Source organism: Stomoxys calcitrans, chromosome 4, assembly GCF_963082655.1.
Source record: "Stomoxys calcitrans chromosome 4, idStoCalc2.1, whole genome shotgun sequence".
In the NCBI taxonomy this organism is placed as follows: Eukaryota; Metazoa; Arthropoda; class Insecta; order Diptera; family Muscidae; genus Stomoxys; species Stomoxys calcitrans.
This window is the reverse complement of record NC_081555.1, coordinates 175,105,389-175,120,595: the sequence shown is the minus strand read 5'-3', so window position 1 is coordinate 175,120,595 and position 15,207 is coordinate 175,105,389. Positions and strand designations below refer to the sequence as shown.

General features: G+C 37.3%; 2 protein-coding genes across 4 annotated transcripts in view; one reads left to right on the top strand and one right to left on the bottom strand.

The window, feature by feature from the left end:
- LOC106091020 (uncharacterized) overlaps positions 1–15,207 on the bottom strand; it is a 126,244-nt gene that overhangs the window by 33,789 nt on the left and 77,248 nt on the right. For both annotated transcript variants that reach the window (XM_059366238.1, XM_059366239.1), the window contains exon 8: positions 599–734. In XM_059366238.1, coding sequence (XP_059222221.1) covers positions 599–734 — 136 coding nt within the window. The remainder of the gene's footprint in view (positions 1–598; positions 735–15,207) is intronic.
- Positions 688–15,207, top strand: part of LOC106091028 (transforming growth factor beta-1-induced transcript 1 protein) — a 75,005-nt gene continuing 60,485 nt past the window's right edge. The window contains exon 1 of one of the 2 annotated variants that reach the window (XM_059366241.1): positions 688–1,106. In XM_059366241.1, coding sequence (XP_059222224.1) covers positions 1,104–1,106 — 3 coding nt within the window. In that variant the 5' untranslated portion in view covers positions 688–1,103. The remainder of the gene's footprint in view (positions 1,107–15,207) is intronic. The other variant, XM_059366240.1, reaches the window with a different exon arrangement.

The window sequence follows — 15,207 nt, the reverse complement described above, 5'->3', positions numbered from 1 at the left end:
ATTTTATTTTATTTTATTTTATTTTATTTTATTTTATTTTATTTTATTTTATTTTATTTTATTTTATTTTATTTTATTTAATTTAATTTAATTTTATTTTATTTTAATTTAATTTATTTTATTTTGTGTTTTTTTTTCTTCTTATATATTGTATAATATATCAGTTTATTTTTGCTCCACTTTATCGAATTCGATAGCGTAAACTTAAAATGGCAACTCTGTCAGACAAATACCCACTCATAAGCCCCACACACTTGAAACAATGCATCCCTGTTCTCCCACCCTACTGTTTACAAATGTGTTTGCCTTAGCTGGGCTGCGGCACCCCCAGTGGGTATGTTGGTGTTATGTATAACAAAAACAACAATCACAGTAAGTGGGGTCATGGAGGGAATGGAGGGAAAGAGAGAGAGAGCAAACATGACCTTAGAAAATATTGTACCATTACAAATTCTCCCTTGTCTCAGGGTTATCCACTGTTTGTGTGTAGGGGACATTTCTATACTTTTTTATGGTGTTTGAGGAGAAACTGGGGAGCGGGAAGTAAGTGAGAGAAAAGAATTCAAAAGCCTTTGATGATTAGGGGCTTTACACTTACCAACATTATCCATATTTTCTTCCTTTGAACACTTGTTGTCACTGTTCAGTTGTTTTCTGCCAGCCAACATTAAAAATACTTTGTTCTCTAAGGTCTCAAGTATTTCTGCAACGGCTTTGGGATTTGTGTTGTTGCTCTGTGGAAACAAGAAGGCATAACGAAAATTGTCACTAGACATTTGTTTTTTTAATCAAACGAAAAGAAATATTAAATTATAATTATTTGAATCCAACGCAAGCTTTTATTCGAACGGAAAATTTTCAATTTGAATTTTATTAATTTTTATACTGTTGTCTACAAAGGAAATCGATAACAAATTTTAGCTTTGACAAAAGTGTGTGTGTCATAATCGTGAGATCTGTAGAGATAAAAATATATCTCTTACAAAAGCAACAAAGAGTGCAAAGGAGCAGGACAAATTTACCAAGCAACATCAAAAGAGACTAATAAGGTCTTTATCATCCTAGATTTGAGATAAGAGAGAAAGCAACAAAAAAAAGCTATCATGGTGAGTAGACCAAAATTCATTATTTTAAACCTTACGCGAATATGTATATACAGGGTTTTTCAACAAGAGGTGTTATTTTAAGTCACCCGGTATGGTCTGTAAGGTGGTCGTGGTGGTAAATAGAAGTAAACATTTGATCATTCATCTCAAAAAAATGCTTTTTTTTTTAATTCCAAAATAACAGCTCCTACGGAAACCACTATAAATACATAATGTTTAAAGAATTTATTACATTTAAATTTACCATGGTCGAAGAAATGCATAAAATTTAAAGATAAGCAGTAAGCATGGAGGCTTCCAAAAGATTTTGCGATAAATGTAATTTGATTTTGTTAAAAATAGCAAACACTGTCCGCTGAATAATAGTTGTTAATTTTTCTGCTATTGTAGCATTAGTTCTGCTATTTCAGAGCAGCAGTTGAAATCACCCAAAACTTTGCCCATGAACATTCCATTAAGGAACAGGGGCAAACTACTCACATATCACTAATTCAAGCTTAAGCTCAATGAAAATGGGCCTCCTTTTTATAGCCACATCTGAACGGAGTACCGCAGTGCGACACATCTTTGGGGAGAAGTTTTTACATGGCATAGTACCTCACTAGTGTCGCCAGCATGAAGTGGGGATAAACACCGCTGAAAATTTTTTCTGATGTTCTCGCCAGGATTCGAGCTTCAGCGTTATAGACGGACGTGCTAATCTTTGCGATATGGTGACCGTTACAGTCTTTAAAAATAACGATTTTGTGCCGAAGCTTTGCACTGATAGTTTCGAGGATGGCTATACTATATGTTGATAAAGCCTCCATATTGGGCGATCTGTCGATTTTAGCTATTAAGAATTTAAGCTATTGAGAAAAGGGGTTATATTGGACTATATTTTGATATAGCCCTCATATATAAAAGCCCCATTTATTATCCGATTTTGCTGAAATTTGGGACAGTGAGTTGTGTTAGGTCAGTCGACGTCCTTCTTGAATTTAATTCAGATCGTTCCAGATTTGGATATAGATGCCATATAGATCGATCTCTTGATTAAAGGGCTTGGGCTCATAAAAGGCCCACTTATTGTTCGATGTCGCCAAAATTCGGGACAGTGAGTAAATTTAGGCCCCTCAATATCTTTCTGCAATATGACACAGATCGGTCCAGATTTGGATATAGCTGCCCTATGGACCTCTTGATTTAAGGTTTAGGGCCCATAAAAGCCTCGCCCATTCCTTGGCATTGAGTTTCTAGTTCAGACAGAAGGAATTTCACTTCTACGGTTAATAATACGCCGTTATAGAATTTACTGGAGAAAGATACCAGTTTCACGTTGTTGAATACAAAAATTTCTACTCAACGAAAAAATAATACTAATGATCTCTCTTGTATGATGATTTCTTTGTCTTATTTTATTAAACAAAAACTAGATGCTTATTAAATTTTTTAGTTTCCAAAATTCGGCAGGAGTAAATAAATTTATGTCAAGTAATTATAACACAATTATTCCGTCGCCTTATTGAAAAAAAACCATATGAGATACGTTCCATACACTGAAAAGTGACTCCTGCACTTGTGTTCTTATGGTTTGCTTATGCCGATTTGCTATATTCCAGCATTCAAGCATTTCTTTGAAATTCACATCGTTCTGCTTTTTTAATAATCAGATTAAATGTTTTTTCTTTCCTACAAATACCTGTTTGTTTGGTGGTTTTATAATTAAAACAATTTATTGCTATACCTTTAAGCAAAAAGAACAACAACAACTAAAATAAACAATATTACTGTGTATGTATTTGTGTAGAAATTAATTTTCGAGTTGCTGACAATTTAAGCAATGCTTATTTACCGATTATCTGTCAAACTTCCCATGAAGGTAACTGGTTTTAATGTTAGTGTCAAATCACCATCCCTCGATCAAACAAAACGTTTGATTTATTTGGCCATTCAAATGAATTCGTAATAAATTTCACAGATTTTAAATTGACCACATCGCGGTTTGGTTTTTTTTCGCGCCCTCTCTCTCTCTCTCCCTTTTGCGCATGTAGTATGATAATAATTTTTTGAAATTAGACATTTATGTTAAATTTATAATTAATACATTAAGCATTTATTATCCTATAACAATCAACGTCAGCCAGTGAGGCAGTCAGTCAGTTAGCCTGCCCTGCGGCCATAATAATGCTCACTCACTAATGCTAAACACACGGCAGCATCCGTTGCCAACAGCACTGCGACGTATGAGTAACGCTTTGCTTTGCTTTGAATTAAAAAGAAACACTCATACGCCCACGTTACGTTTTGGGTGTTACGTTGCGTGTTTGTTTGAGAGCACACAAAGGCTAAGCCCAAAAAAGAATTTGTCAAACATGTGTTGTGAGTGTGTGTGTGTGTGTCTATGCTTACGAGATTTTTAAGTGTTGTTTTGTTTGTTTGTTGCTTTTTTTTTATAAAATACATAACAAGACTGAAATGTTTTTTTGTTTTATCACTATCGTTTTTTTATGAAAAAAAAGAGTCAACGGGTTTCTGTTTTCTTTGCAATAAAATTTCAACCTTAAATGGCAAAAACCAGACAACAAGACCAGACATAATGAAAGCCTGCAATCGACCGGTGAGGTGAAACGCTATACCTATGACGAGAGTGTTTTAGCAAAAGAAAACATAAACAACATTAAATGAAACATACGCTCATAATACACATACACACACACATGCCCAGCCATGTGTGCTCATATTATTGATTATTCATCAAAATGAGATAACGCAGTATAAATAGATAAGAATCTGATCAGTTTATCAGAACTCTTAATTGATACGCCAATGCAATGAATTGAATATACATCGATAGATAACTCGGCAAGTGGTGGGTTATGTTACCCAAATGATTGCATGTCTACAAGCGGAAAAAAGTAGTTGAGATTATAAAAATGTTTATACCACTATTATGAATAAATAGCAACTTTAAACTGCGCATAAACTCCAAAATAAATAAAAAAAAATTTTAATAAAATAATTCTGAAAACTCTTTTTATAAAAACAAGTAAAAACTCATAAAGATCGGTTGGGTCAAGTCTTTTTATCGCCAACGTGAAATGCCCTTGCCAACTTCTTTCGATGATTCTTATTTGTAAGCAGTAACTTTAAACCTGTCTCAATCGGTTGACAAATGGATCAAGTGGATGTGATTTTAATATCTCCATGTCGCTATGAGCATAGGGCTTAGTCAATAATCGACTGATTGTGCTTTGGCGTAACATGGAACACTGTGATCTTCACAGAATACCTACCCATTTTCCATTCTATTCAATTTAAATGGAAGCCTTGTATAGTATCTAATTTCATGTGTAGCATGGTATTTGTTATCCGCCAAAGCCATAGAAAGTTCTCTAATGTCTCGTTGCACAGTGGGTCAAACGACGAAAAATTTGGAAATAAGTCCACAACTTTTTATCTGTATATCTATAAACTGATATAGCCCCCATACAAATTGACCCCTGAATTTGACTTCTTGAGCCCCTAAAAGCCTTTGTTTTCATCCAATGTGGCTGAAACTTCTGTTCTGACTTCCAACATCATTGCCGCGTATGATCCGAATCGGTCAATAAACTGGTATGCCCCCCATATAACCGATTCCAGGATTTGGCTTCTTGAGCCCCTACAAGCCTTAATTTTCAACTTGTTTGGCACAAAGGCTTATACTATGACTTCCAACATCCATATCAATTATAATCCGAATTGGTCTATATACTGATACAGGCCCATATCGATTCTCCAATTTGACTACTTGAGACCATAGCACCCGCAACCAATTCCCTATTTGGCTATGAAGTTAAATAGGAAACAATCAGTTATCAAAATTTGAAACGGATGGTCGTGTCCGTTAGTAGTTTGCTGAATAGGATTGGCTTCCTGATCCGGATCTGGCGAATCGGGATGTTAGGCGACTTAAGGCATACCGTTTGGAGTGCCTTTATTATAAGTGGAGGACACGTTGGACTGCCAGCGACAATGGACGGGTTACTTATCGATTCATTGGGGACGCGACGTTCGTAGTGGACAGACCCGATTTTGGCTTTGTTCTCAGTCTTGGGATTTTACTGACAAGACATGGCTCTCATAAGAGGGGCCTGTCGCCGACTGCAGGTTGTCCTGCCTGAGTGCCCGTACTATTTGGACCTCAGGGACTTAGGCGCTATGGGTATATTCTATGAGGAGGGGGTAAGGGATTTGTGCAGAGTCTTGTTGGACTCTGGGACGTTTGCGAGGTTGGCCACCTTTGCGAGGGCGGTCTCTGATAGGAGAAGGATGTTAGGTGGGCGGTGTTGTGATGATAGATAGGTGGGCGGTGATAGGATGATAGACCTCACTAGAGGTCGTCCGATAATTTGTATTTGTATTTGTATTTTTATTATGGCTCTTGGTGTTTAACCGTTTTTGTGTGCTCGCCCGTTTTTGTTGGTAGTGGGATGTGTCTGTTCTTGTTCGTCCGTTATGTCCGTATAGACAGTTGTCTGTGTTTTTGTCCGTATAGGGTGTTTGTCCGTGTTGGGTATTTTGTCCGTGTTGGGTATTTTTTCCGTTTTAGATCCGTACTGGATTTTAGTCCGCTTCGTTGGCGACTATGTTTGATCTTGGGGGTGATCTGAGGTTTTTTTAGGGGTTTGGGGAAATGGCGGTTGCTGTTTTCCCTTCAGGTGACCAGGCGACCATGTTTGAACACCCCAAGTTCAAATGGGGGGTCGGGGAAATGCCTTTTGCTGTTTTCCCTTCAGGTGACCAGTCCGGAACCGTTTGGGGTTCAACTGGCTACAAGGTCTGACCGGAGTCCTTAATCTGGTACCACGGGAGTCGAGTGGGAAGTAATGTAGTGGCTGTGGTTTGATCCCAAATTGCGGGTAGAGAGCAAGCTCGATGTGGAATTGCATTGCAACCGGGTCCCATGACCCATAGATCAGAAGGAATTTTGGATAGTGCTCCGCTCCCAATCAAGTGGGAGAACACGTCCAAACAACGTGAACTCGAAATGGTGCTCATGCATAGCCCAGGCTATGTGTGGGGCCGTGGGTGGACGCATAGTATTCACCCCATATAGACCGATCTCTGGATTTAAGTCTTGGGGCCATAAAAAGCGACTGAGTTATGTTAGGCCTCTTGACATCTTTGTTTAATTTGGCTCAGATTGATCCAGGTTTGGATGTAGCTGTCATATAGACCGATCTCTCTATTTAAAGTTTTGGGCGCATTTATTGTCCGATTTCCCAGAAATTTGGTATAACGAGTTCCACGTGCCGTGTAATAGCGCCTTTAATTCCTGTTTACTTGTTTTATTATACCTACCAGCGTCAGAAACCAGACCATCAGCGTAAGAGACTAGACCATCAGCGTAAGAGACCAGACCATCTATCCATGTCCGTCCGTGTGTATGTTGAAATCACGCTACAGTCTTTAAAAATAGAGATATCGAGCTGAAATTTTGCACAGATTCTTTTTTTTGTCCATAAGTTAAGTTCGAAGATGGGCTATATGGGACTATATTTTGATGTATCCCCCATATAGACCGATTCGCCGATTTAGGGTCTTAGGCCCGTAAAAGCCACATTTATTATCCGATTTTGCTGAAATTTGGGACAGTGAATTGTGTTAGGCCCTTCGACATGCTTCTTCTATTTGGCTCAGATCGGTCAAGATTTGGATATAGCTGCCATATAGACCGTTCTCTCGATTTAAGGCTATGGGTCCATAAAAGGCGCATTTATTATCCGATTTTGCCAAAATTTGGTAGAGTGAGTTAAGATAAGCCCTTCGACATAGTTCTGCAATATGGCACAGTTCGGTCCAGATTTGAATATAGCTGCCATATAGACCGATCTCTCGATTTAAGGTTTTGGGCCCATAAAAGGCACATTTACTGTCTGATGTCGTCGAAATTTGGGACTGTTGTGTTAGGCTCTTCGAAATTTTTCTGAAACTTGGCTTAAATCGGTCCAGATTTGTATATAGCTGCCATACAGACCGATCTCTCGATTAAAGGTTTTGGGCTCATAAAAGGCACATTAAATGTCTGATGTCGTCGAAATTTGGGATAGTGAGTTGTGTTAGGCTCTTCAACATCCTTCTTTAATGTGGCCCAGATCGGTCCAGATTCGAATATAACTGCCATATTAGGCCGATCTCTCGATTTAAGGTCTTGTGCCCATTAAAGGCACAAGACCACCGTAGCTCAGAGGTTAGCATGTCCGCCTATGACGTTGAACGCCTGGGTTCGAATCCCGGCGTGACCATTAGAAAAAATTTTCACCGGTGGTTTTCCCCTCCTAATGTTGGCAACATTTGTGAGGTACTATGGCATGTAAAACTTCTCTCTAAAGAGGTGTCGTACTGCGGCACGCCGTTCGGGCTGGGCTATAAAAAAGAGGCTCCTTATCATTGAGCTTAAACTTGAATCGGACTGCACTCATTGATATGTTAGAAGTTTGTCCCTGTTCCTTAGTGGAATGTTCATGGGCAAAACTTGCATTTGCCCATAAAAGGCGCATTTATTGTCCGATGTAGCCGAAATTTAGAACAGTGGGTTGTGTTAGGCCCTTCGACATTCTTCTTCAATTCTGCTGAGATCGTTACAGATTTGGATATAGCTGCCATTTAGACCCATCTCTCGATTTAAGGTTTTAGGGCCATAAAAGGCGCATTTACTGTCGAATGTCGCCGAAATTTGGGACAGTGAGTTGTGTTAGGCTCTTCGACAGTTTTCTGCAACATGGCTGAGATCGTTCCAGGTTTGGATATCGCTGCCATATAGACCGATATCTCGATTTAAAGTCTTGGCCCCATAAAAGGCGCATTTATTATCCGATTTCACTGCAATTTGACATAGTGACTTATGTTAGGCTTTTCGACATCCGTGTCGTAAATGGTTCAGATCGGTTTATCTTTATATATAGCTACTTAAAAGACCAATATTTGGTCTAAATCGGAACATATTTCGATATAGCTGCTATGGGGCATATGGTATGCATTTTTCACCGGATTTTGGCGAAAGGTGGTTTAAGTATATACCCAGGGTGGTGGGTATCCAAAGTTCAGACCGGCCGAACTTAACGCCATTTTACTTGTTTTTTATTATTCCCTATATAAATTTGTTAATGCAATTTGAATTCATAATCCTCAAATTCAAGACCTTAAGAATGGTAGCTTCTAAGGTCTAGAATTTCATTGTTCACATCTTATGTTTCGATAGAATTTTCTTCAGGACGCTAATGCTAATATAATTTACATAATATATGGGCGTGTATGCATAAACATGACATAGACAAATAGGAGATTACACGTGAACATTATAATTAAATGTAAATATGAGAGTGTTATCTTTTAACACTTCATCAATTTTAAGCTACTCGAAATTCCAACAACAAATGCCTATAAAGCAACGGCAATGGCAGTGGCAGAGGCGCTATGGGTATTTTAAGACCAAAAATTTGACTTTCGAAATTTATTTAAATTTTCAAGATAAACACCAAGTGTATTATTTTTAATAAACGTCATTTTATGTGTGTTTTCGTTGACAATAATGTCGCATAAATTGACACTTATATTGAGGGAGAGAAAAACAAACAACAACAAAAAAACAGTTATCAATTATAAAAGCCACTGCCTCTTTCGGTGGTAGGGGTGGGGAAACAAAAGAAATACTTGAAAATGTTAATAAATTATTAACAGATTAATTACCTGTTCACAAAACGATGGAGTTGGATGGCATAGAGTCTTAGGGGAGGGGCCAAATGGTTAGATAAAAGCCACAAGGCTAGAAAAAAGACCGGTTGTCTTGAGTGAACCCCAGATCTATGTCGATGTCGTTTGTTTTTTCTGTGTGTGATTTATAAAAGATTCAGACAAATATTTTGCAATCAACAAAAAACTAAAACAACAACTACAACAACAACACACAACTCATTAGAAGTCTGAAATAATTAGCACACATTTATCTATTCCATCGATTTCTAAATGCGTAAATTTGAATATCTTAGAAATTCGTTATGAATTTGAAATTTTAGTGATCGTTTTGTTTAGTCATTTGGCGTGGTGTGGTGGCGTTCAGCCACAGCCAATAGTTAGTGTATAGACATGAATTAATTTTTTTTTTCGTTCGAGACCCTCCCTTTTGTAAAAAATCTTTTAAATTTGAATATTTACATTTGAAAAAAAAAAAACAATAAAAACGTTGTTTACATTCATTGGACATCTCAATCGATTTCTGAGGTTATTTAATTGTTAAGTGTTTAGACTGTAAAAAATCTATGTATGTAGGAGATGTATGGGATTAATAAAATATATTTATGGGTGTATTAAAAAAAAAGGATGGACGTGTATCGGCATTTTGCAACATTACATTGGGATGTTATCAACTAATAGGTGTGACATTCAATTGATACAATTTGACCATATTTTGAAGGCTAGGCCCCTTTAAGTAACATTTTTTCGATAGTTTTGACAATTTTGTAAATTGTTTTTAGATGAAAGTAAAAGCTTGGTAAGTTCGGCCGAGCCGAATCTTATAGACCCTTCACCATGGATCGCATTTGTCGAGTTCTTTTCCCTGTATCTCTTTTTAGGCAAACATATGATAAAAGGATGGAATTGCTGAAATATTAAGTTTTCGTCTGATTCGGACCATAATTGAACTGAATGTTGGAGACCATAGTTGAAGTCGATGTGCAAAATTTCAGCCAATTCGAATAAAAAAATGCGCCCTTAAGGGGCTCAAGAAGGGAAATAGGGAGATGGGTTTATATGGGAGCTGTATAAGGCTATAAACCGATTCAGACCATAATTGACACGTATGTTGAAGTTCATGAGAGAAGTCGTTGTTCAAAATTTCAGCCTAATCGGATAAGAATTATGCACTCTAGTGGCTCAAGAAGTTAGGATTCAAGATCTGTTTATATGGCAGCTATATAAGTTTATGGACCGATTTGAACCGTACTTAGCACAGTTGTTGGAAACCATAACAAAACACCTCATGCAAAATTTCAGCCAAATCGGATTAGAATTGGATCATATAGAGGCAGTAGAAGTCAAGACCCCAAATCGGTTTATATGACAGCTATATCAGGTTATGGACCTATTTAAACCGTACTTAGCACAGTTGTTGGAAACCATAATAAAACACATGCAAAATTTCAGTCAAATCGGATAAGAATTGCGCCCTATAGAGGCGGTAGAAGTCAACACCCCAGATCGGTTTTTATGACAGCTATATCAGGTTATGGGCCTATTTAAACCAAACTTAACACAGGTGTTGGAAACCATGACAAAACACCTCATGCTAAATTTCAGCCAAATTAGATTAGAGAGTGAAGAAAAGGTGTGACTCAGAAACTGAAGAAAAGCTGTGTGTACCCAGATCAGACCAAGAAACATGAGTATGCACCTATCCAACACTCCCAAATGTGTGTGAGGAGCACCGGCCCACTCTCATCAAAATGTCTACTCTGTTTGTGCGTATGCGTATTAATGCTGCTTGGCATTTACCCACACATAACCGAGTCTAGAATCACATCGAGTCTGTTCTTCGTATTTGATGAGATTCCTTGAGATTAATTCACAAGATCACCCAGATCAGAGAAAATCTGTCTTTCCAAGATGTCTGTTTGTGCCCTTATAAACGAGGACAGTAATCATAATGTGGAATGCTCAATTGCGCCGACAAATGGCCTATCGTACAGTGCCAGCTTCTAAATCCTGTAATAAGGCTCAATGACTCCTTTGTCTTCCTTTCTACGACGATAGGCTAGGGAGTGCTGGCAGTTTGGGATGCATGTACAGAGTGCTAACTTCCCACCGATTCTGCACTGGCCATCTCCTCTGTTATGCTCAGTAGTTTGAAAATCGCCCGTGTGTAAACACATCATCCACCTGCTACCTATCGAGAATGGAAACGAAGCAGTATACTTTAGCATGCCGAGCTCTTTTAACACGCCGGGCTTCGGCAGTCTGAGCGAAAACTTGGCGGTAAAGTTCCGAAAATTTGGCTAATATTTTGCATGTGGTGTTTGGTTTTGGTTTTTCATCATCTGAAGCGAGAATTGTTAGAATCGGTCAATAACTTGACATAGCTTTCTTATAAACTAATGTTCATAGTTTCCTTCTTTGTCATCTTTAGAGTATAATAATACTATAAACTTAATACTAAAAATTTGCATGTGAAATTATGATAAGACTTGCAATCAGTGTTGCTACTCAAGCAAATTAGTTCCTACCAAAATTTAAGAAAAATCCTACAAGACACTACCAAAACCTACCAAATGTTCAGCGTCATCTGAAGTTACACATTTTGTCATATCACGTTAAACATATTTAATCCTAGGTCTATATAATAGACCATTGTTGACAATCTAGCCATGTTCATCCGTCTGTTTGTTGAAATCACAACAGCTTATACAAATAATACGTACATTTCAAATAAGGCCTATATCTTTGTAGAGCACCCTCTATACCAAACTCCCGATAAGAATTTTTGAGTTAATAAAAGTCGTATTGGTATTCCGATTTCGATAAACAACCGTGCAGAGTTTGTATAAAGCGATCTACCAGTGAATTGAATGGACCCCTCAATATCCGAGTATTGACCAGATCTTACCAAATTTGCTATACAGTCCTATTTTTCCATTGAAGGCATTTAACATATCTCTTGCCACTCGTACCATTTACAGTCAATATCAGAACTTACACACATTTTCCTTGAAATAGTAAAAACACTTATAACTTGTATTCGGCCCCTCGAAATCATTGATTTTATTGTACACTCTTAATGAATACACAGAAAGAACTGGATATGAAGTACAATAATTCGGAGTTAATCCCCGGCAATTTTTTCAGTAAATAACTTGGCATTTATATATTAGAAAAACCTACCACAAACTAAGGTCAACCTACCAGCCTACTAACTAAATTTCCTATCATTAGGGAACATGGAATACTTCTCTCATATCAATGGGTGCAGTCCGATTAAGTTTTTAATCTCGATATTAAGGGGTCTACTTTTTTATGGCGAGTCCGAACGGTGTGCCGTACAGCGACACCACTTGGTAGAGAAGTTTTAACATGGCAGGATACCTCACAAATGTAGCCAGCATTAGTAAAGGAATAACCACATCTGATGTTCACGAAGGAGTTTGCACCCAGTCATTTGGAGTCATAGACGGACATGCTAAAGCTGCCATTACACGATCAGAAATGTCATATGTAATTTCAAAAATAGCAACTCTGAAAGTTGTACACGTCGTCTGATAATATGATTTAATATGACATGATGGGGGGATATTGGAATAAATATGCCACTTTTCCATTACATCGACCTTTTATTTCACCAAATATATTGGGTTGCCTAACAAATGACAAATTTTTTTAACGGCTTGTGACTCTGTAATTGCATTCTTTCTTCTGTCAGTTATCAGCTGTTACTTTTAGCTTGCTTTAGAAAAAAAGTGCGCGAAATTTTGTTTACATTTGTTTGTTTGGCGTCAATTTTAATATGAGTACCACATGTATTGAAAGAAATTCATTTAACAAACCGAATCAACGCTTTTGATATGCACCTTAAACGCAATGAATTCGATCCGTTTTTAAAACGAATCATAACTGGAGATGAAAAATGGATTGTTTACAACAACGTTAGTCGAAAACGATGAACGATGAACCGATGGTGAACCAGCTCAAACCACTTCAAAGGCTGATATCCACCAAAAGACGGTTATGCTGTCTGTTTGGTGGGATTGGAAGGGTGTGGTATATTTTGAGCTGCTTCCAAGGAACCAAACGATTAATTCGGATGTTTACTGTCAACAATTGGACAAATTTAATACAGCCATCAAGGAGAAGCGACCAGAATTGGTCAATCGTAAAGGTGTCATATTCCACCAGGACAACGCTAGACCGCACACATCTTTGATCACTCGCCAAAAACTGAGTGAGCTTGGCTGGGAACTTTTGATGCATCCACAATATAGCCCTGACCTTGCACCGTCAGACTACCATTTATTTCGATCTTTGCAGAACTCCTTAAATGGTAAAACTTTCGGCAATGATGAGGCTTTAAAATCGCACTTGGTTCAGTTTTTTGCAGATAAAGGCCAGAAGTTCTATGAGCGTGGAATACTAAATTTGACAGGAAGATGGCAAAAGGTTATCGAACAAAATGGCAATTATATATTTGATTAAAGTTCATTCTAAGCTTTATTAAAAATGCATTTACTTTCTTTTAAAAAATCCGCAATTACTTTTTAGGCAACCCAATACATGTAGACACAAGTCAAAAAAAAAGTACAATGTATGTTCTATTCGCATATGACGTACATAAGACAAGTGCAATGAATGGAGAAAGTGCCAGCTCATATGACATGTCTGATCGTGTCATATGAGCAGTGTCTGTAACCACTGTGGCCTTCCCTAGAATAAAAACCTACCAATTTGTTAGGAATCTACCAATTCCAAATCCATTTGGAATTCTTCCTAAATGGAGATATCGTCTGGGAAACTTAGCACAAACGATCTCTGGTAAAGGGTCCAAATTGATTTCGTTTTTAATTTGTTTAACTTTGAACCTGAGCCGAATATCGGTTCTAAAGTCTGATTCTGATTTGTTGCTTATTTCATGCAACGCACATATTTAAGTTATTTTTCAAATCACACTCAGACCTTTTTAAACTATCAACGAATGCTGATAAATACTTAAGAAATTTTGCAATATAAAAGCACATCTGAAAACAATAAATTACTTTAAAATTAAAATTACTTTTTTTATTACTTTTTGACGTTTGTTCGCATAAATAATACAAAATCAGCACCTAGGCCTTACACACAAAGTGGAAACTCATGAGCATTGTGTAAAGTACATTAGTATGTATTGAAAAAAGCACATTACATAGATTTTTATTTAAAATTCTTAATGGATATATTTTTATTCTAATTTTTGGTATATCGGTATGTCTTCAATCTTTTATTTTTATAAAATATTTTTGTTTAGTAAATGCTAGTAACGCAATGCATTTAACCAAGTAGAGAGGAGCGGAAGAGCATTACAGTAAACAATAGCTAGATATGGGGGAGCATGTTTAAAGATTACAGTTAACTATGGTTGTTTAAGTCAATATATGTTTTAGTATGTCAGTAGGTAATATAGTTGAAAGAGTCCGTGGTGAATAAACCTGTTATTACATCAAAGGGTATGGAATGATGATTTACTCGAGTTAATCGGAAAATCATTTTAATCGCAGAGAAGATTAAAGAAAGAAAATATATTTCTTACGTTTCTTGATTTTTAATAAGTGGAATTTATATCCTACACCATGACTGTGGTACAGTGTATGATAACTAAGTGCATTTGTTTGTAACAACCAGAAGGAAGAGAGAAAGACCAATTGATAAGTATACTGATCAGTCCTGTACGGATTGTACGCTAAAGTCACGCATGAGGATGTATTTTCGGCAGTTGCAAATTGCAAATTTTGCCCACTAAGGAAGAGGGGAAAACTTCTCACATATCAATGAGTGCAGTCAGATTCAAGTGTTTAAGCTCAATGATAAGGGGCCTCCTTTTTGTAGTCGAGTCCGAACGGCGTGCCGCAGTGCGACACCTCTTTGGAGAGAAGTTTTACATGGCATAGTACCTCACAAATATTGCCAGCATTAGGAGGAGAAAACCACCACTGGAAACTTGGTCTCGCCAGGATTCGAACCCAGGCGTTCAGCGTCATAGGCGGACATACTAACCTCTGCGCTACGGTGGCAGTTCGAAGTTGCAATATTTGGTTTTTTGTATACCTGCAACTAGTCGTAAAATTATCTAGTGTTATGAGGTACCACATGTTGTGTTTGGTGATGTTTGGCCACATAACCGTGTGCGTACATTAGATATACATTATTTCAATTAGGATATAAGTGGTCCTGAGAAAGCAATAGTGTTTGTTTAGTGTCGACCATAAATGTATGCTGATAATTGAATATTGCATTCTCTCTCTGCCTGTGACCGTAGAGGTTTAGTTTCTTTGTACATATAGATTTAGGTTTAAAGTTAAGATTAAGTAAGAAATAAAAGGAGTTCCTCCTAAACCATCAA